The 22838-nt window shown below is 37.7% G+C and overlaps 2 protein-coding genes across 2 annotated transcripts in view; one reads left to right on the top strand and one right to left on the bottom strand.

The window, feature by feature from the left end:
* Positions 1–22203, bottom strand: part of adamts6 (ADAM metallopeptidase with thrombospondin type 1 motif, 6) — a 77749-nt gene extending 55546 nt beyond the window's left edge. The window contains exons 1-10 of the mRNA XM_065290351.2: positions 21665–22203; positions 18866–19254; positions 18275–18639; positions 12958–13129; positions 12592–12788; positions 12384–12467; positions 11526–11671; positions 6943–6986; positions 2614–2719; positions 426–572 (exon numbers count right to left, since the gene is read on the bottom strand). Coding sequence (XP_065146423.1) covers positions 426–572; positions 2614–2719; positions 6943–6986; positions 11526–11671; positions 12384–12467; positions 12592–12788; positions 12958–13129; positions 18275–18639; positions 18866–18953 — 1349 coding nt within the window. The 5' untranslated portion in view covers positions 18954–19254; positions 21665–22203. The remainder of the gene's footprint in view (positions 1–425; positions 573–2613; positions 2720–6942; positions 6987–11525; positions 11672–12383; positions 12468–12591; positions 12789–12957; positions 13130–18274; positions 18640–18865; positions 19255–21664) is intronic.
* Positions 1–22838, top strand: part of LOC135779587 (placenta-specific gene 8 protein-like) — a 240060-nt gene that overhangs the window by 195967 nt on the left and 21255 nt on the right. The window lies entirely within an intron of this gene.

The following is a 22838-nucleotide window of genomic DNA, read 5'->3' as shown; positions in this document are numbered from 1 at the left end:
GGCAGACTGGATACTTTGAGGCAGGTGTGGTGAGGAAAGTTTTAGCTAAATTCTAACTAAACTATTAAAATAGGGCCTCAATTATTGTTTATTCAATTAGAAGCTTTCTGTCTGTCAATCATGTGCAAATTCACAGAGCAACCCATATTTGGGAAACAGGAAAGTGAGGGTGTGGCACTATCACCATACAGTATTTACCAGATGTCAGTTGTTAGTTTGCTGCACAAGAATACTATTTTGCTACCGTTGCTTTGTTTGACTTTGCCAACACTGAAATGATTCATAAAATTTATAGAACAATTAAATGTATTTCCTTCTTGTCAAATCCCTTACTGAGGTGCATGATATTTTTTTATTTGGTTTGTGAAACCTTAAGAATGCGAGACAGATACAATCGTGATTCTTTAGATGCTCTTTTCACTTACTCCAGAAAGCTGGTGATATAGTCCTTACTGCAGGCTGACCAGGAGAAAGGGTTGGTGTTGGCTGTGATGTGGGCTGCCATAAGCTTGGCTGTTTCGTGACCTTTGGTTCCGCAAGAATTCCCGATCCCATCGTGGTTCATCCCGAAACTGTCAGACAAACAGCAGATTAAAAGCTTTAATCACACGGTTGGTATAAAAAGACGTTCCAACTCAACACACATAAGAGAGAGAGAAGAAACCAGGAGATTTCAGAATTAAGGTGTTTCCAACTATAGTAAAATTTTGCCACTGTGAACTTCTCTTTTCACAGGATTTTTGTCTGTGCTAGATGAAAGAGGGTCATCGTGAAACATTTGTGACGTTTTCTATGATCATAGCTCCTAAACAGTGGTCCTTCGTCGTACAGCGACAGTAATTCGAAGATGGCCGTTATCACCTCTTCAGTCAAAGATAGCCTGCGAATTGCACACTATGAAGTTTAAAGGGACACTCCACTTTTTTAAAAATAGGTAGTAGTTCCTAGCCATATGGTCTAGAAAATGCATCTTTTAATTTTCCGTCGGTCTTAGTACACGATGTAACTACAGAAGAGTCAAGTTTTAAATAGGAAAAATATCAAAACTCTTTGGTTATTTTTTAGCGTGATGCTAAAGGTCTAATCAGATTCAATGGATTGTGCTAAGCTATGCTAAAAGTGCTAGCGCCAGACCCGAAGATCAGCTGAATGGCTTTCAAAATGGTTTAATGTTAAACTCTAGGGGAGCTGAAAAATGAAAAAAGGTGGAGTGTCCCTTTAAGACAGATTTATTTAAAGTTGGTTTTATTTAATTTAACAAACTACAATCTGTTCCACCCCTGCGACGTGAATGTGCCCTGAGCTGAAGAAACATCATCAGGGGCAGAAGATGTCTCTTCTTTCAGGTTTGGTAACAGCTGTGTGAAGGGGACAGCAGGTCAAAGGCCAGAAGCTGTCTGGAGCTCTTGAGAAATGAGAAAGTTCAAATCACCACCCTGATCCTGACCTGTCAATGGATAATTACACGTTTGAACAGCCTCAATCAGAGAGTCATCTCCTAATGAACCTGGCCTTCCTTAAAATTGCTTTTATCTATTCACGGGTCATTGCTCTACAAGACCGCCGAAACATTTAGCCACATTCCTTGACGGCAACTCCACAAAAACATCACTCGAGCCGTGTAATTTCTGTTCCCTCGCACATAACGCTTTAAAAAGTCCTCAAAGCTTACTTTGCCGGGGTATGAATGCAAATATCAGCCTTTAATGTATAAAACACACCCCCACCACATCACACGATCCCTCTGTGTTTTCATAAAACTCACATTTATGACATTTTACTTCATAAAACTCACATTTATGACATTTTACTTCACTCTCATTATAAATCAGTAGGGGAGAAACGATTTATTGTCCGCTTCCCCACGAGACGCACCGGCGATTTTACAACCTGAAGTAGACACATGATATAATAAAGGAAATCTCGCTAAATATATACCAGAATGGCCTATAATCTAGACCTTAAAATGATGGTTCATGGAATATTTGTACATCTATAGAGTGTCATCTCTATAGTTGTATGTATAATGTGGGTTGTTCACGATATATCGGCTTGATTAATATATGGGAATTCTTTAATTAGGAAAACTTTTTGAAAAAGGTCTCTGATTGCATTTTTTTAAGACTGTATATAAAGGAAATTTCTCTATGTTGGTACTATTCCCCACCCAGACTTTTTTTAAAGTCCCCTACATAAAAAATGAATCGAAAGTATTTAAATCAGGAAAATTCTGCTTGCATATCTCATATTCAAACAAGACTTTAACAATGATTTCCATATATAAACCACTTGAGCAACAGTTATAGTGACTGTATACAGTGCTCATTGATATCAAATGTACTTTGATCATTCATTACTGTCCCTTTTGTAAGTTGCCACTCTGCTTACAATTCATTTCAATCTGCTTTGTAACCTTAAATGACCTCGCATCAAAACGTGGAAAAAAACAAGCGCTTCTAGTGCCTCTAGTGGACACTCCAACCAAAAGATGCAGTGATATGTACCAGATGAAACGTAATTTAGGTTATGCATAAATGTAGGCAGAGGTACATAATTCCAATACACATATCTCACAGATGTGAAAACAGAAAGAGACGACTATTGTGTACTTACTTGTGTCCAATCTCATGAGCAATAGTAAAAGCAGAACCGAGGCCTATATCTTCATTAATACTGCAACTCCTCTCCGGCTCGCACATTCCTGCTACGGACGCCAAACCTGGCCACACACAAACACACATATGTGAGGTGAAGTGTTATACTGTATTGAGTCATGATTTTCATTTCAGTTCATTTTCATCAAATAAATTTCTTCGCACAAAGCACTGAACTCAAAGCCGAAAAGAAAAAGATTTAAATCACCTGAGGGACATCAGCGGCTAGACTATAAAATAAAAAACAACTGATGTTGTAACTGGAAAATGTCTAGACAAGCAGGTTAGATTTATTCATTTCACTTCTGGTAACAGGGGACCACCTACTAATGCAAGCCAGAGCTGGGGGTTCAAGAAAACATTTTACTTTGCGCCCCTAAATATAGTTGTTTTATTATTCAAGCTCATTTGCATATAATGAGATATTAAAGGGCATGGTAAAATTAAGTGAGAGTGAAATTAACATTTGGTCCCCAACCTTCAGGGACCTTCATAAGGGGTCCACACACTAGACAAGAAGCGCTGCGTCACGCCATTTATTTTAAAATCAAAGATATATCTTTTTATAGTGAATGCACACCAGCGGCAACACTCGCAGTGTGACGGTGGCGCATAGCTGCAACTTTGGATGCTGTTCAAAACCTGCCTCACCAGAGCCTCATTCGTCAAGTTTAACATAACATTACATCATTTTTGTCCAAAGTCATTCTCAATCTACATACTGACTTCTGCCTAAGCTGCAAGATGCAATGATCTGTTTAAGAGGAATGGGAAAAACAGTGCATTAAGTCACCTATTGTTCAATAAAATGAAAAAAAAAAAAGGTTTAAACTGAATATTTTTGCATCAGGAGCAGACTTTAAATTTGAGATCACGCATGCAAGAATGTGCACGCCTGGTGTCTGATACCTGTCAGTTGTTGTAAACACAATGCAACGATGCACAATTTTATAATGAATCTAACAAAAACTATCAAGAACATGTGACGGTCTTTGTTCACATCGAAATCCAAAGGAAAATAAAGAAAATCAAGCCTGTTTAAAGGTGAGTTAAGTTTTCTTTACAAATTTCTTGAGAGTTACTTGGCCTTATCTTGCTAAATCTTATTGTCATTTTCATAATGCTACACTTTCCAAAAAATGGTCCCTAGCTGTCACTTGGATCGGGGTATCCTTTTAAAAAGTACACCTTTGTACCTAGAGAGTTCATATTAGTAACTCAGAGGCACATATTGTTAATGTACACTTTAAAAAATGCTGGGTTATTTTCAACCCACATTGGGTCAAAAAGGGATGAGCCTAGCCCACTGAGTTGTAATTTATACCATGCTAGGTTGTTTCAACCCAAAATGCTGGGTTATTTTAACCAATTGTTAAATATAAACTATTTATAAAAAAAATTGGGGTTAACTGTAACCCAGCTGCTGGGCCGATAACCCAATTTTCTTATGCTACGTACACACCAAAGGCGTAGCATCGCGTTGTTCGCTCTTGATAACTCGCGGGATTTAACTTTGTGTCATGCAAATTTTCAGCTTCAGTTGAATATTTTCAACTTGCGCGAAGGCACGTTTGAGGCGAATAACGCGTTTTTGCGGCAAATCACACCACCCAATTTGTGTCATTCTCATCGTCCCGCGTGAGGACGCGTCTGATCGCGTCTTTGCATGTATGTAATCTACTTGCGCAAATCGTTGAACTCTTGTCTGGTGTGAACCCAAACTTATATCTGTACAAAATATCTGTACTTTGACAGTGTAAAAGTAAGTAATAACATTTATTATTATTATTATTATTAGAGATGCACCAATATATCGGCCAATAATCAGTATCGGTTGATAAAAGCAATTTTTACACAATAGTTTGAAAACAGCTGAAAGTCATGGCTGATATATCCTGTGAATCAAAAGAGAACAGGAAAATGCAATGAATTTGAGCTCTATGTCTGTAAAGAAACATCCCTAGTTTAAAGGGACACTCCACTTTTTTTGAAAATATGCTCTTTTTTCAGCTCTCCTAGAGTTAAACATTTGTTTTTTACCGTTTTGGAATCCATTCAGCTAATCTCTCGGTCTGGCGCTACCACTTTTAGCATAGCTTAGCATAATCCATTGATTCTGATTAGACCATTAGCATCATGCTCAAAAATGGCCAAATAATTTCAATATTTTTCCTATTTAAAACTTGACTCTTCTGTAGTGACATCGTGTACTAAGACCGACAGAAAATGAAAAGTTGTGATTTTCTAGCAGATATGGCTAGGAACTATACTCTCATTCTGGTGTAATAATCAAGGAATTTGCTGCTGTAACATGGCTGCAGGAGGCGCAATGATATTACGCAGTGACCAAAAATAGTACCCTGCTATTGAAAGTAACAAGGGGACTATTTTCTAGTTGAAATTAACTCTAGAGGAGCTGGAAAAAAAGTGGAGTGTCCCTTTAATGTTCAATATTAATGTTTATTATATGAATGGTAAACATTCAGAAAATGTAATATTTTGAATTAAGTTAAAGCAAGTTAATACAACCACCAAACTATCGTTATCAGCAGATATCAGTCTAAATAATCTGTAATCAGTATTGGTGGAAATTTTTTATATCGGTGCATTATTAAATTTGTGAATTAGTACATACTAAATACATACTGACATACAATTGTATGTACTGTACATGACATGGTGGCATCTGTTATACTAAAATGCTAGTTTGAACTAAAATATAAAGCAATCATTGTGTATGAGAACAATATTTTGTTTGTAAAAACGTAATTTTCCTCAGTTTTGTGTGCTGAAATATAACCCCAGCATGTCTTTTGGAAAGAAAGAATGACAAAGATGATATAAAGACAGAAACAGAGCTAAGATTGAGTGTTCACACCGAAGGTAAATCCAGCCAGCTGCTTCTGTTAAGGGAGGGGGGTTCCTGAAGCTATGAAGTGGGGCAAAAGCTTTTTCAAAATCCAGGTGTCTCTAGTTTCTTTGTTTTCCCCTCTGTCCAGCCTGGGAGAGCGAAGCAATTCTCACCAGATTACATCTGTTGTTGTGTGGTGAGGCCACAACACAAAACCCTTAAGCTAAATCCTCAGCCAACCATCCAAGATCTAAAGCCGGTTCTGGGCTTTGCACGCTCAAACTGAATAAGCCTGAATCAAACTCTGGATTATTTTTGCAAATGGTGAAAATAAGGCCTCCTTATATTCATTTAAAGTCTATTTATCAGCAATTAAGCTTTAAAAAGGGACCTATAGGTAGGAAAAATGTTATTAAAATACGGACAAAGTCATCACTCCAACAAAGACCTTCTGGCATCTTCATCCTCCAAATCCAGATGCCCCAAACATGAGCAGACACGCAAATCAAAAACTAATACAACACCAACTGGGAAAAAAAACCTAAAAAAAAAAAAAAGTAAAGCGATCCGACGTGGAAGAGAGCCGATAGGCTGTCGAAAGCTGATTGGTGGAGCTTGTTTTCCCAAGTCGAGGGTCGCGTTGGTATTATCCGCACTTCGCGATTATCCGGTGACCCCCCGAGGGCAACACGCTGACCCGAGACCACGATGAACCCTCTGGGTGACTGGGGGGTGTTGAGGTGGAGATGGAGGTGGAGAAAGAGGAGGGGGGCAGCAAGGAAGCAGAGCAGATGCCAGGGCAATTAAAGGGACCCTGGGAATGTGACGAATGCGGTCAATCTGTCAAACCACCCCTGGAGTCACAATATTACTTCTAAGATATACGGTTCACGCCTGGAGGGGGCTGACTCAGATAAGATGAGGCTTTGACACTCCCTGTAGTCCATTTAGGGGGGGAAATACGATTTTTCTCAGTTACCTTGATTTTCTTAAGTGAAATTAAAATTCTGTCATTATTTACCAACCCTTATATTGACGTACGACTTTTCGTTCACTTTGGTTCTGTGAAGAACAAAATACGAAGTTTGAAATCGATAATCACCTTCCACACGTATCCTGTGTTATATATTGTATAGTCTTCTCTTGCATACTGTGTTATATATTGTATAGTCTTCTTTTCTTCCCTGTTTTTGCAGCTTTCCCAAGGGAGGGGTAAACACCTCTATCCCATAGCAGACAGAAGTGGGAATGTTTGGAAGTAAAACAAGAGACAGAAGTGTCTGTAGAGTAAGCCAGGCTTGTCTGGGCTCAATGCGAGCCAAAGCACCGAACTAGAGAAGGCCCTGAAGTCTTTCTCAAAACCTCACAACTAACTAAAACTAGTTTCTTACATCAGCATTAACATTTAGGCTTAGGATAAAAGTCTTAGATACTTACCAAGTGTACCACATGGTTTGTTCTTATAGGTGCAGATGTCATATCTGAAAAAAAATGAAAAATGTCTGTCAAGGCACAACATGGGTAACAAGGGTATTTTGCATGGTTACCAGGTTGTTGCTTACTTGCCCAAGTCAAACAAGTTCACCATTGGGTCCTTTCTTCAATGCTAGTTCAATGTATATATTAATAGTTTAATGTCTCTTTTAACTATTTACAAGTTTAAGACTATCAACAACATCCAGTATAACTACAGAGCTGACTGTAATGTTTTAGGACTTGTCGTCAGTCAGCTGCCGTTTTCTCTGGCTGGTCTGTTTGAAAGAATGCCAAATATTTTCTTTTTTTCCCAAATGCGACATTAAACACCTCCTGAAAAATATCACAAGCAGTTTGGGTTGCTGAGTCTGGCCAGGGGCAAGCAGCCAAGCTTTGTTTGACATGGTCTTCAGCGCTGTGCAAAGACGCAGCGACTGATCTGAAACATATTAAACCGTCTCAGAAGCTTTTGTGTTTCGTGTTTGGGGCTCGAGGGGAATAAAGCAGACGCTGTGCGTGTACCAAGTCGGACTGGCAGTTGGAAAATTCCTATCTGCTTTCTATTTTGGTGTTGATTTGAAGATACGGCTGCATGTTTATTGTGGCGGCTAAGACGGGCCAAAAGAACCAAAAACATAAATCAGTAAAATTATAGTGAAAAATAAACTTTAGTTTGTGTTCGCTTCATGCTTTAAAAGTATACATGATGTCATTTAAACAGATGCAAAGTCCAAGGAGATCACACAAGTATCAACCACATTTTCTGCTTCTTCCGAAGGTTTTGTTGCATATGCATCCATTTGCTGGTCATAAATGCACATTTTATCGTTTGACTTTGCATATACTTAACAAACAGATGTTGCTATGCACCTGCTAAGGTGTTCAAAGTGGTTTCTTACATGCCCAGGTCAAAAAAGCCCATTTAAGGTATCATTCTTGTCTGTAGCACAAACAAGTTATGCAGCAAAACAACCACAATCCATTTATGAGCAATAGTAAAAGTCATGTGTTTCTTAGCAACCACCCATTTATTATAAACTACATAACATTTCAGATCAATCAGTTTAATCAATACCTGATGTTAATGCTTTAGTTTGTAAGATCTGAATGGCATATTAAACATTGAAGTATGTTAGATGGAAGACCTGATATGTATGCATGACCGACCACGAGTAATAGCATTTGCATAAGATGCTACTTTCAAGCTGTCAAACTAATGCATATACTGTACTGAGAATCCAACATTAATACAGGAAGAAATGGTCTATAGCAAGAATGATCGACCAGCCTTAAAGACACATACATTTTTCTTCAATGAGCAATCCAATCACATACAGGCTTTTAATATATTAAAAAACCAAGGACACCACAAATTTAATTTTGGCGTGTCTCTCCTGAACGAAGCCCCGCCGCATTAGTCTCAGCATTAGTCTCATAAACCCATGTAGAGAAGCTGACCTCATTTGGACATCTATTTATTTTGATTTAGTTATTTTAATTTCCCTCCGCTCGCGTAACGGATCGTGTTCCAAACAACGCCGCATCCTACCAATGTGCTCCGGCCAAGAGTCTAGAACGGAAAAACACTGCTGATGGGGTCTGAAGTGATGATATGACAAAATTAGTCTTAATCCTGCTAATGTGTCTCCCTAAAGTGCTGCAGAGATGATGTAGCAAATGCATCACATGATAGCTTCTGTCTAGATGATTGCTACTTTACCACACAACACAATTTCTGAATTTCAGTAACGTTGCTATTTTTGAAAACTATTTATTGAGTGCAATTTTGTAAACTTTGTAAATGAGTGCTATAGCTTCAATTCAGTTTTAAGAAACTTTGTTAACTTATTCAATAAGTGAAATTTTATTTAACTTTGTAACTATTTCAACGAGTGCAGTTTCAGTAAATTTGTAAATTATTTTGCCATGTGCAATTTTTTACAACTATGTAAACTTTTGCACCTATCACAGACTTAGGAAACTTTATAAGCTATTTAAAAGAGATTTTAGTAAATTTAGTAAACTTTGTAAACTATTTCTAGTTCAAATTTATTAAATTTAGTAAACTTTGTGAACTTTTTCAAAAAGTGAAATTTAAGTAAACTTAAACTATTTCAACAAGTAAAATGTAAATAAACATTGTAAATGATTTTAACAAGTGAAAATTTTGTAAACTTTGTAAAGTTTTTCAAAAAGTGACATTTTAGTAAACTGTTAACTATTTCTATTAAACTAAGTAAACTACTGCAACTATTATAATTTAAGTAAACTTTGCAAACTTTTAGAAAAAGTGAGATTTTAGTAAATTGTAAACTATTTCAAGTTTAATTGGATTAAACTATGTAAACTACTGCAACTATCATAATTTTGGTAAACTTTGTAAACTTTTTGAAAAAGTGAGATTTCAGTAAAGTATAAACTTTTTATGAAAAAGTTCAGTTTTTATTAAACTATGTAAACTACTGAAACTAAATTTAGTAAACTTTGAAAACTATTTCAACAAGTGAAATTTTAGTAAACTTTGTAAACTATTTCAACAAGTGAAATTTTTGTAAACTTTGTAAACTATTTCAACAAGTGAAATTTTTGTAAACTTTGTAAACTATTTCAATAAGTGCAATTTTATTAAACTATGTAAACTACTACAACTATCATAATTTTAGTAAACTTTGTAAACTTTTTCAAAAAGAGAGATTTTTAGTAAACTGTAAACTATTTCAAGTTCAATTTTATTAAACTACTTAAAAACTTTAAAGTTTGTAAAGTTTTAAGTAAAATTTTATTAAACTATGTAAACTACTGCAACTAATTTTAGTAAACTTTGTAAACTATTTCAAGTTAAATTTGATTAAACTACTTAAACTACTGTGACTATCATAATTTTAGTAAAGTTTATAAAGTTTTAAGTAAAATTTTATTTAACTATGTAAACTACTGCAACTAATTTTACTAAACTTTGTAAACTATTCGAAAGAGTGAAATTTTAGGAAACAATGTAAACTATTTGCAATTATAAACATTTTGGTAAACTTTTTAAACTATTACAACTGTCACAATTTAAAAAAATGTGTTAATTGTTGTATCTTACATAATTTGTAGACTTGGTAAACGGATGCAAACTAAATTTGAGTAAGACTTTACTTCAACAATTTTAACAGTTACCCCATTGAATTTAGTACAAGCATAAGCTTTTTTTCATAGACAGACTGCATTTAAAACTGTTCTTAATTCAGAAGATAACTTTTCTAAATCCATTTACGGCAGAGAACTGGAACTGTTTTTTTGCCAGACTCAAACCCTGCCAGAAATTTGCAGCACAGTGGCTAGTTGTTTACCGCTCGACCTACTTTGACAGATGTCAAAAAATAACCCAAATAAAACTTTCTGTAGACTGGCGTCACACACTGTCTATTTCAAAAGGGTGTCTGGCATGTACATTTGTTTAGTAAAAACACTTGGAAGTTAAACAAATTATATGTGTATAAGAAATATCCATTCACTTAAACTCACTGAGTGACGTATATGGTACAGTCTGACAGCGTCAACGCTAACGCTCGTCCAAACCACACTGCCATGCATCAGTGAGCACCAATTAACAATGACATTAATAACCAGTTACTGGTCGTTGTAAATGACCCACCCAATATATATTTGCAGTGCAAACTGTCACATTTATATGCCAAAATGTCAACCAGCCCTAAAACGAGCCTTTCTCCACTAATTTGAGCTAAATTGAGGAAGTTAATGGAACACGTAAAAATCACAGAGCTGTCCTTTATTTGCGGATTGATCACCCAAGAGTAAAACACTGAACAAACCGCTTTCCTCATTCAAGATAAATATAATTGAAATTTCAGAAAAGTGTATACTGTAGTTAAAAAAACTATTGACTTTTTTAAACCTAGCAATAAATGAGAAAGCTCAGGTCAATAAAGGACACAAAAAGTATTACCATTTCTAACATTTGTTTCTAGGGATATGTGGTAAATACATCTAAGCAACTGCAAAGTAATTTCCAAGTAATGACAGCGGTTTCAAACAGGATTTTACATGTGACTGTCTTGGGTTGAGGAATGTAAAGGCATAAATATGGCAAAATATTGCTATATGTGACAATAACTCGGCACACAAAGCACATTGTGGTCTGCATTATCCCCACTGCAAGTGAAGTCATACTAAATGTAATCTGGATTGAATCTTCTTTTTGTACTTTTATTAATGATGTCATGCAACCTGTCCATGTTGGCACTGCAGCTATTTGGCAACAAAGTTGTTTCTCTGCTTTTTGTGATTTTATATAGTCAGCACACTGCTTTCCTTCTTCTTCAAATGATGATCTTTTTTGGGCATGCACCTGCTTGAAAGTTTTTTTTGCACTTCTATATCAAGGAAATCTGACTGGTTGTCAGCAATGTTGTACCAGGACCAACAAGGATCTCTCACTTGGCGAAATCTCAGCCGGCATTAAGGGCAACTGCCCATCAAACACGGCATGGTTTGCCAAAAAAAAAAACTTTAATCCTGGTGGAAAACTAGTAACCGACCTTGTGATGAGAACAGCGTTGTCGTGATGGGCGATCCCATTCTCTGGAATACTGTTTCCATCCCCCTGATGAGAAAGAATGGATTTCTGCCATTTACAGAAGCTGTCGAGGGATTTGTCCGCATGATGGTTTATCTCCAAGTTGGGCTGAAATAAAGAACGCCAAAGTTACTTATCTAACTTTAAGGCTATGCAATTTCACTTAAAGAGCTAAGCGTCAGTAATACGAAATGATGTCACACTGACGGGTGTATATTATGGCACTAATGACATCATCCTAGGGCTACTTGGATCTCTTGGTTGGTTTCCCAGTCTGAAAAGAGTTATTTGTACATTTCAAAGCCAACAAACGTAGAAAAACACTGGCTTGCTCATTTCAGACAATATTTTACAAGTCCCTCAGGAATCTGTTTGAATAAGTTTTATCTTCAAAAGCAGTTAAATCATGATTCCATCTGTTATATTTAGGCCAATAAACGTCATACTATTTTAATGCTAATGCACATGTGACTACAATCTAGCCCAAAGAAAATAAGCTAAAAAATTTGCTCTGTCATGCAAAACTTGCCGCTATGACGTTAGGGTGTTGCTAGGTGGTTGCCTATGGTGCTTTGTACCCTAATATGTACCCTAGCAGTCACTGGGGCAGTAGCATTTAAAAGGTCCTAATGTGTACCATAAAATGTATCTTTTTGAGGTGCAAGTAAGCTCTCTTTGGCACCAGTATGTACCTCTGATGTAACTCTCAAGGTAAAAAGTGTACTTTTTTAAAAGGGAACCGCCCCAGTAACAGCTAGGGTACATATTTTGATGTTTTTTTTTCCTGACAGTAAAGACCTCTGCTCTTTAAAACAATTACCTGATCTTCAGTCAAGACGATCAGTCTGGTTACAATAATGTTCACAACGTTTCCTAGGCTGGCATCACGGTAAAGTTTGGCAACCTGACCTCCAGAAAAGAAAAAAGACACAAAGTCAGCCAAATGCTGTTTGATCTGACTTTCAAATGGAAAGTAAATGACACATATATGAGACGAACACACATGAGAAAAGTAGGACCAAACTTACAATATTCATCACGGACAGGACGTAGTGCTCGATGTCTTTGCGACCGTGGTACCCGACCATCATTTTGTCGGCCACCACTAGGGTCTCCACGAAACGTTCAGAGCTGACAGAACGCCGCTGCCGATGGGCACCAGTCGGGTGAGGTGAGTTCGAACCTGGACACGTTTGGTTACAGGGCGTCCTGTTTTTTGTGAGGTCTAAAAGATACAGAAATGGCTTATGTTTTTCAAGAGAGATTCAGCAGTCTGAATCTGGAGGGATTGTTTGTAGGGACTTCAAGCCAAACCTGAACCACTGACCATCGTTTCCTAAACTGCTATCTATAGCTGTTTATGTCACAGTGCGGCCAGATGGAGGTTTACCAACCTGAGACGCCGCAGCCGAACCCCTCGCCGTGCTCTCGCTGAGAATGAATGGAAGACTTTTTATAAATAACGTGCGGTTGTCCTTCTTCGGGGTTGACATCGCTGAGATTTCTGGATGTGTTTTTTAATGGCTCTATTAAATATTGCTCTTCTTCTGTGGTTATGACACCATGCTTGATAAGAAAAGAGAAAATTGTGGGTTACGAAAACATGACAGTTTATTTAGTGACAACGTTTGAAATATACCATCTGTATTGTTGAGTAAAAGGTTGTAAATTAATGCATTAAATGGCTGTATTACATGCTTATTATCACTAAAAATAGTTTCTCGAGGCCATGCTCTTAAAATACATACCAGAATGCAGATAACTATAACTCGTCTTCTGAGTCATGTCAAATCACAAATGAAAACTCGCCAAAATACAAATCAATGAGATAAATCACTCACTTACATGAAGAACGACATGGTAATTATTGGGATAGCGATCGAGTTACACAGCCCTGCACATCCCCAATTTAACATTTAAACTCAAACAGCCTCAGAAATGTGTTCACGACAAAAAAATAAAAGATCCTCTGGCATGTTTTCCAAGTCTGTAAAACTCCACAATGAGACCAATTAAATCTTTACAAAGACATAGCAAACGCTGCACACGCAAAACAAAAGACTGTTGATGTAAGCCGTATGCTTGAACAATGAAGAGCAAAAACTGCTGAGGCATTCAAAGCATTGCTTTCCCATTTTTGGTTTGAATAAAATGAAAGAGACAAAGCAGAGATCTGGGCACTCGAAATTTATGAAGTATAGTGAGCCAGCACTTTTGGCTGCAAGTAATAATACTGAATTCTTCTTTACCAGCTATGCAACTGTCCTAATATGAGAAAAAGCTAATGCTGACCTGATAAAGCAAGTGGTTTTAATATGTCTAGTTTAGTTATCTGCTTGGTTTAACAATGTGCAGTGAAATAATGTATCAAATGGGACATATCATGAAAATTTGACTTTTTTATAATTGGGTCCCCAGTGCTTCTATTAACCTAAAAAATGTGAAAAGGAACTTAGTAACTTAGTTTTAGTAAACCATTTTTTGCATGCATGTAAAAAATGGTCATTGAAATTTGGCTCCCCTTGTGATGTCAGAAGGGGATCTTATTATAATAATACCGTCCCTTAATCTGCACTATTCAATCACGGCACTGCCATTTTGTGCTGAGAGATACAGAGAAAAAAATATTGACAGCACAACTGAGTTTCAATTTCAACAGACCACCATTATGGTGATCAATGTTTGCATTTCATCAGCTCATTTGCATTTAAAATCACCTCACACCTACAAAGTGGCAATTTTAACATGCTATAATAAATGATCTATGGTATTTTAAGCTGAAACTTCACACATATAAACTCTGGGGACACCAAAGATTTATTTTACATTTAAAAAATGTGCCCTTTAACTCTTTCCTCCCCAGCATTTAAAAAAGTTGCCAGTCAGCTCCAGCATTTTTCATGATTTTCACAAAGGTTAATGCCTTGAAAAATTTTCTTATTTAAATGTATACACATACAATATATCAAATAATAAACCTTCTGCTTTTCCAAACAAAAACAAAAAAAACGTTTTATCCTACCTTCATTAGTTCTCTTTGATCACCTCTAAAATATGGTAGCAAAAAGCTGAGATAATTGCATTTTTGTGAAGGACTTTTTCTAGAGATCAGATTCAGAGCGATCCTCAAAACATACACGGACATACAGCTGTTTTCCCTAGGGCGATACTTCCGGTTTTTATAAGTTGCAACCTGGTGAATAATTACGGATTGCCGGAAATACTCATCATTGGCAAGGAAGCGTTTTCTCTTAAATGATGAGTTAACTCGTCAATGGCGGGGAAAGAGTTAGGCAAAACAGCATTATGTTTTTCTTTTGAAATTAGGTTTAGGATGTTATTTAGACGTTCCTGTAGCTCAGCTGGTAGTGCATTGTGTAAGCATCATGAAAGGTTGTAGGTTCGATTCCCAGGGAACACACAACCTAAAAAATGAAATACCTTGAATGCAATGTAAGCCATTTTGGGAAAAGGTTCTGCTGAGCTTGTAAAAGGTGAGATTTGTATATGCTTGAAATTAACATTAGATAATGTTTTAATAATTAGCATTGGACTCTCAATTCCAATCTTATATAATGCATAACATTTCGGATTAATCCCTGATCTACCTGATGTCTTATAGGAATGCTTCCAGGTTTGCTACAAGTTAAGCTTTATAGATAAATCAGAGAATTACAGTATAAAGCAGAAAATAATTTCAAATCATCACAATGAATTTTACGTATACAAGAAAACCAAACATGACACAATGAATTGGGGTGTTCAGGACACTATAGCCAGACTACACTGGGTAAATAGTTAACTTAGACGATAATTTAATGGCTATTGCTTGCTGTACAAATTTCATAGATTTAAGCGTTATGTGTGCCGTTGATACCAGCGTAGATTCCAATATGGAGTTCTGTCCTCCTACCAGTCAAAGTTAATTGCACAGGGCCGGCACCCTCTGGAATTTTCCGCCTCCTAACTCACTCAACGAGAGATTTAAGGAGGCGGTGTGCTCGACTAGCTGCGAGGCAAATCTTTGACAGGCACTTTTCAGTCACTTTATTTTGTGCATAGTCAATACAGACGTGACATAGCATTCGCATCTCTCGAAACAACGACGCACAGCGTGTCCCAGAGTGCAAGGTAGTCATGCGACACCAATGTTCTTCCCTGAATGAAACACGCCTAGTGTGAGATACAAATCAGCTGGCAACACTGCAAAAGCCTGCAGGTGCACAAGGGATCTAGGCTTCATTGTGAAGAGACGACTAGGCTATTATTTCGATGTCACTCAGCGGTCACTTTAACAGAGAGCAGAGGCAGCCATGTACACACAAAGATCAAAAAATCTGACTGTGATACAGACAAGTGCTTAAAAAGTATTTTCATGTCATTAAGGTGGATTTTACTGATTTAACACCAGGCCTGATGCTCTCGAATGACACTTCTGTTCCTACACTTGCTCAACTACCTAGCTACAAAACATTTTCAGGCATTGCAAACGCTCCTCCCACATGAAAGTTACACGAGTTGTGGACAAATCCCATAACGCACTGCGATAACCGTATTCACAAAATAGCAGATGATGCGAGAAAATGCTGACTATAAGTAAATGTATATTTCAGTCAATACGGTAAAATGCACATTTATTTATGTGTGTTTTGCATATATTTTTATGTATCAAAGAAGGGTTGAAAATAGTTCAGTGTAATAAAAACATTCAAGTGCTACGTTTTTATATGAAAGTCGCAATGAAATTGAAATTAATTTTTTACAAATGATTATTTGCTCAATTTTTTTTTTCAATTCATGTGCCCTCATAATCTTTAACAAAAACGCAAATCTCATCCACTCCTGGAAACGATCTATCTTTACTTTCTGTCATATGGTATGGCAGGTGGGCAGGTTCCAGGAAAAGGTTGCGGCGATTAGCAAATAGCAACATGACCCAACTTCAAAAATGATCCAATCAGTTCTCGATGTACGAATTCAAGTACAGCCCTACATTTTTTTAATTGTATAAGCAGTTTCATTGGATATACGTCACCACAGGGAAAATAAGACCATCGCTACTTACGTTTACGGGGACTATAAGAACATTAGCCTAGCCACATGCTAAGTTAAAACCATCCTTTAGGAACGTTGTGCCACTAGGTGCCATGTTTGCAATGACTCTGGGTTATTTTAGTTGTGCGGCACTAAAGTCATATCTCCTTGAATGGGAAAAGATAGATATTGCTAAAATTGTGTGCTAAAATCACAATTAAACAACATATTTCTGCCAAACAATTAAATCTTTCCCGCCGTGGACGAGTTATCTTGGCAATTAAGAGAAAACATTTGCATGAAAAAACGTGTTCCCGGTGAGGTTTTATTTTAATCTATAATACCGCAACTATCCACTATATGGCACACTTACCCAATTTATATTAAAAACGAAGCAAAAAATTATTTACTAATTTTAAACTCTGTGTATGTTTTGATAAACGTTCAGTATCTGATCTCAAACTAAATTCCTAAAATGCAGTTTTGTTTGTTTGAAAGCAGAAGGTCTGTTTTTTCATTTGATATATTTGTATGTTTGTATTTTTTTAGAAGAACACTTTCCTGGAACGCATTTTGTGAAAACTTTGTGAAAATCACAAAAAATGCTGGCGGGCAACTTTTCAGGCTTGAAATTGCTGGGGAATGAGTTAAATCTGACATCAACTGTACCATAACGTTTGTTTCTTTTGCTCAAATTGTGCTAAAAACACTTTTATTCGAAGTCGTTTCAGATACTGCGCAAGGTTGACAAAAGCACTTCATGCGTCCAGTACAGAGCCCCTCCCCCAGAGAATCATCATTCTTTATAGATTGTTGATTGGCTCTTTCAAATGGAAGGCGGGATTTCTGTTACCATAGCGAATATATTGAGCGTTGGATTGTCCCCTATTCATAGTTAAAGCCATGCTCAATCTTGTTATATACAGTATTGTTGATTCAATTCAATGAGTACACTGCTATGCGGTAGCCAGGGTGTTCTAGATGGTTGCTAAGGCATTTGTGCAGTTACCAATCTGTTTAAAGTGGCTGCTAACGGACCAATGTTAAAGGCAGGGTGCATGATCTCTGAAAGCCAATGTTGACATTTGAAATCACCTAAACAAACACGCCCCTACCCCAATAGAATCTGGACCTTCTTTTGATAGACCCGCCCCACATATACGCAACCCAGGCAGCGATGTCGGTTAGTAGACACGCCCCTTACTGCTGATTGGCTACAAGTGTGTTTTAGTAGACGACCAACTCCCTTTTCCAAAGGGTTTTTCTGAAATCGCGCACTCCGCCTTTAACATTTTAATTACCTGTTTACTCATTGGCCATGTGAAATTCTAATCACTTGGAAAAGTAATAGCAGACCTTTCCTCAACAAGCTGAACAATTTAGAAACAATTGTCCACAGTAAAGACTATTTAACAGCATCATAAACCAAGTCAGACCCTTTGAGGAAGTAAACACTTCAGCTGAAGATCTTTAGACATGTGGCCAATAAAACGCAATGCATATTCCACATGTCACCGACCGGCGCGCCTCCATATCCCGATGTGAATGTGTATTTTCCAATCTGTTCTTTTATGCAGAAAATGGTGCACCTTGTCCTCGTTGATTAAAAATACAAACTTCGAAACGACAACTCTCTCATATATCCAAAACGGGAAGATTTTCAAAATCTGTACTCACCAAGCCTTTGCAGTTGCTCAATGCAACTTGTGTAGTGCTATACTGATCCAGCAGGTATCCAACATAGTGGCAATTATCGACCGATGAATGCTGCCGATCCACTCCATCTTTACCCCAGTACTCTACAGTGAAATGTTTTGAAACCAGGTTGGGGTTGAGTGTCACGTTCAGGTGAAAGTGCTTGCCGTACGCTGAGAGTTTGAAAAAAAGCCTGGTCTCGGTGTGGTCTGGCTCAGCCTGGTCCAATGCCCGTCGTCTCCGACCAGGTACGAAATGTTTCACAGTGTAACTCATAAACTGGCCTCTCTCGTTCACCCGCACCGGTACCGTTAGCTGGTAATGATCCAGCTTGGACAGGAATTCCGCTTTTCCATACAGGTGACAAAGTGAAGCAGATAACACAGTAAGCAAACAACGGAGTGGGTAATCATGGGAAACATTAAAATTAAAAAAATAATAAACGTTTTAATGGTTATCTTTGTCTCTGATGTTTTACCAAATTAACACATTTATTCCTAAGTAACAATATATTCATGTGCAGTTCTGATAGTAACATAATTTAAAGCAGAAAGGACTTAAAACTCATCTTACCTTGAGAGTTGTATGAAAGGCTCTGAGGTTCAGCAGCGGCCAAGACCAGGCTACATATCCAAGTCAGCGTCTTCCAAAAAATTTCCATAATTTAGAGAAGATCTGACATGGGGTGGGGGGGTCGGGGAGGCTACAAATGGATTAAAGCGATACGATCAATCCAGCATTCCGCCGTAACATATCCGCGATAAGCATCCTCAAAACGTTTAACTCTGAGTCCTCGCTTAATCCCGGGTTTAAATGTCTTCTTAAGGACGAAGTCTCCAGGACAGGCTGCCTGTACCTGTGTCAGCCATGAGATGTGGAGGAATCCATAAGAATGCTCCGCGTGTTATTCCAAAGCAGCAGACCTAATTTGGGAGCTTGTACGGAATGATCCATTTGTTTGCCTGGAATGAATGATGACATAATGACACAGCGTGTGAATAAACTCGAATGCCAGTTTCTGATCTTACGAAGCCTACACGAAAATAGAGTTTACAAGAAAACTTCTCAGCTGCAACCACCCAGCATCAGACATCAGAAAGAGATCGCAATGCCATAAATGATGTAACATCTGGACTAGAACTGGTTTGATCGCGCACACGCAGACACACACACACACTGCTGAGCTCATAAGTGTTGAGTGGGACGCAGTAACTTTAGGTTATCATTTTCACACCTGCACTTGACTATTAGGTGCTCTGACTGTTTCCGACTCCAGGCGTAAAACCACGCAGCAAAAACCTGTTGCGAATACCTTGACTGGTGGCTCATCAGACTGATATTTCACTAGCGGAGCTATATTTTTTATCAGTATAGCTGTCATGGCAAACTCTCCACGAGTCTTAAGTTACTGATGTGTGAACGGGATCAACAAATATTGCAATAATAAATATATAAAACCAAGAGGCAAACAAATTTTGGTAGAACTGATCATAGAACTAAAATCTGTCTGTCTGTCTGTCTATCTATCATCTGTCCATCCGTCCTTCTGTCTATATATCACATATCTTTCATCTGTCTGTCTGTATGTATATCAATCTATCATCTCTCTATCGTCTATCTACATGTCTGTCTGCTGTCTGTCTATCTATTACATATCTATCTATCTATCTATCTATCTATCTATCTATCTATCTATCTATCTATCTATCTATCTATCTATCCCATGTCTATCTGCCTGTCTGTCTGTCTGTCTGTCTGTCTGTCTGTCTGTCTATCTATCTATCCCATGTCTATCTGCCTGTCTGTCTGTCTCTCTGTCTGTCTGTCTGTCTGTCTGTCTGTCTATCTATCTTTCACTTGTCTGTTTGCCTATTATGACAGACAGGTAGACCAATTATAGAGAGACAGACAGTATGTCTATCATCTGTCTACCTGTTTGTCCATCTATCACCTGTCTGTTTGTCTATCATCTGACTGTCTATCATCAGTCTACCTCTGTCTGTCTGTCTATCTATCTATCACATGTCTACCTACCTGTCTGTCTGTTTGTCTGTCTGTCTATCACATGTCTATCTATCTATCTTTCACTTGTCTGTTTGTCTATCATAACAGAAAGGTAGACTGATGATAGAGAGACAGACAGTATGTCTACCTGTCTGTCTGTCTGTCTGTCTGTCTGTCTGTCTGTACATCTATCACCTGTCTGTCTGTTTGTTTGTTTGTTTGTTTGTTTGTTTGTCTGTCTGTCTTTCACATGTCTATCTGTCTGTCTGTCTATCTATCTTTCACTTGTCTGTTTGTCTATCATCAGTCTACCTGTCTGTCTGTCTGTCTGCCTGTTTGTCTGTCCAACAATCACCTGTCTGTTTGTCTATCATCTGTCTGTCTGTCTGTCTGTCTGTCTGTCTGTCTTCCTGTCTGTCTGTCTGTACATCTATCACCTGTCTGTTTGTCTATCATCTGTCTGTTTGTCTATCATCAGTCTACCTGTCTGTGTGCCCATCCACCTATTCATCCATCCTTCTATCTATCTATCACCTGTCTGTTTGTCTATATTGAATCTGTCTGTCTGTCTGGTATTATCAGTCTACCTGTCTGTCCGCCCGTGCATCCATCAATCCATCCATCCATCTATCTATATAACTATCATCTGTCTGTCTGTCTATCATCGGTCTACCTGTCTGTCTCTCTGTCCATCCATCCATCCATCCATCTCTCTCTCTCACTTACTCATTTTCTACCTGTCTGTCTTTCTGTCCATGCATCTACCTAAATAATAACTCTCCCTCTCTCTCTGTCTCTCTCTCTCTCTTTCTCTCTCGACACATTGTATCAAAGTTCGAAGCAACTCAAAAAGTTTGTAACTCACCGGTTTGTATAATGCTCATTAATCAAATGCACCAGCACTGATCTTTTGCACAGTTGGTAGAATACACGTCCAGTTACAATAAATCCCATATATATCCCTTCTTTTGCATCATTATTTTTTTATTTGCGGAGTAGAAGTTGAAGCGGTGCAGGCGAACTTTAATAAAGTGCTTGATTCCAGACAGCGGCTCTGGATGTCTAAAGCGCGTCTGACCCAGACAGCTGGCAACCGGCCCAAGTCTATTATACTGGCCGATAAAATAAAAACAGCAGGCTCGCGAAACTGAAGACAAGACCAATGACAAGACAATCAATTGCACCAAGGAATTCTTTGTTTTTTGTGAGGTGTATTTCAGCAGTGTTGCAGTTTGAGATAAACAAGATACAATAGATTACTATTAAATGCAAAATATGTTATATTGTCATGCATTGAAATCTCAGTGAAAATCCACTGCCCAGACGACCCTTTCCTGTCTGAAAGACTGTATAAAAAATGATAATTACCGTCTTCATCTTTTTGTTGAATTAATACAGACAGTAGAAATCTTCTGCATTTGAGACAGTCCACTTCAATGCATTCTTCAGCAAATCTCTTCTTTCGCTTCAAGCCATTCTGTCTCTCGTGCCAACAAATGTAGTTGTGTCCTTGTGCAGAAACAAAAGCCGCTTCTTCAAGAACTTACTGCATTATCAGTGCAACGAAAACGACAGAAAGAAAAACAATAACTCCAATGCACTCATCTCCAAAATATGAAAAAGTTGTTCAGTAAGTATGTGCGCCTCTGTAACTCAATTCATGTTTGACTTTTTTTGGCTTGTTGTTTGGTCTCGTGCTCAATGCTGGCTCCTTTGTTTTAGCACAGATTAATAATCATATTGGTGCGGTCTGTATGCAGAATTGCAGAGCTGATCAGAGAGTTGCACCCTTTAATACTGGAGCCGGATCGGAGCCAACATTGAGACTCAAACACTGGCAGCCGCGCGCGAGAGACGGGGAGGTTCGAGATGACGTCATTTGCAGATGTGCCTCGCGCTCGGATGGCCAGGTGAAAAGTGCACGTGAAAATCAGGTAGCCTACTTTATAGAAGCATTCATTAATGAGTGATTAACTTACAGTATGTCGTTTTTACTAGGAAATATCCTATCAAGAAATTACATGGTGATGGTTTTTCACCCAATGAAAATATATAGGTAATTTATATGGTGCTGTGTGTCGTACTGCTATTTTTGCAATGAGATTTAAACAAAACGATAATTGTTTAACAATACATAATTACAACATGTGTTGTATAAGCAAATACAATGGTGCATCAAATTATGAGCACACTTAATGAGAAAAAATACATCAGCAAACATTAAATAAATATATGCGTTTCAATGTCGTTTTCAGTAAAACGCATATAGATTTATTTAGCAATAATATTAAAACGTACATTTGTCCAAAAGTATAAAAATGTATGCGAAATGTGCTAGTATTACATGAATTGACAGCTCAGTTAGACGTTTGCTCGAGGATTGTTGCTTAGTTTGCTGCGTCATCTTGTGGTGACTAAGTGCCAATGCACTGAATAAGTTAGTAGCGTTTAATCCCTGCCAAACCTTTACTAATACGCCTATAAAGTATGCAGTGTATTTTATAGAAACAATAAAATTGTGTAACAAATGATGATTTTTGTT

This window comes from Paramisgurnus dabryanus, chromosome 10 (genome assembly GCF_030506205.2).
Source record: "Paramisgurnus dabryanus chromosome 10, PD_genome_1.1, whole genome shotgun sequence".
NCBI lineage: Eukaryota > Metazoa > Chordata > Actinopteri > Cypriniformes > Cobitidae > Paramisgurnus > Paramisgurnus dabryanus.
The sequence above is the reverse complement of the archived record's forward strand: the minus strand, read 5'-3'. Positions and strand labels throughout refer to the sequence as shown.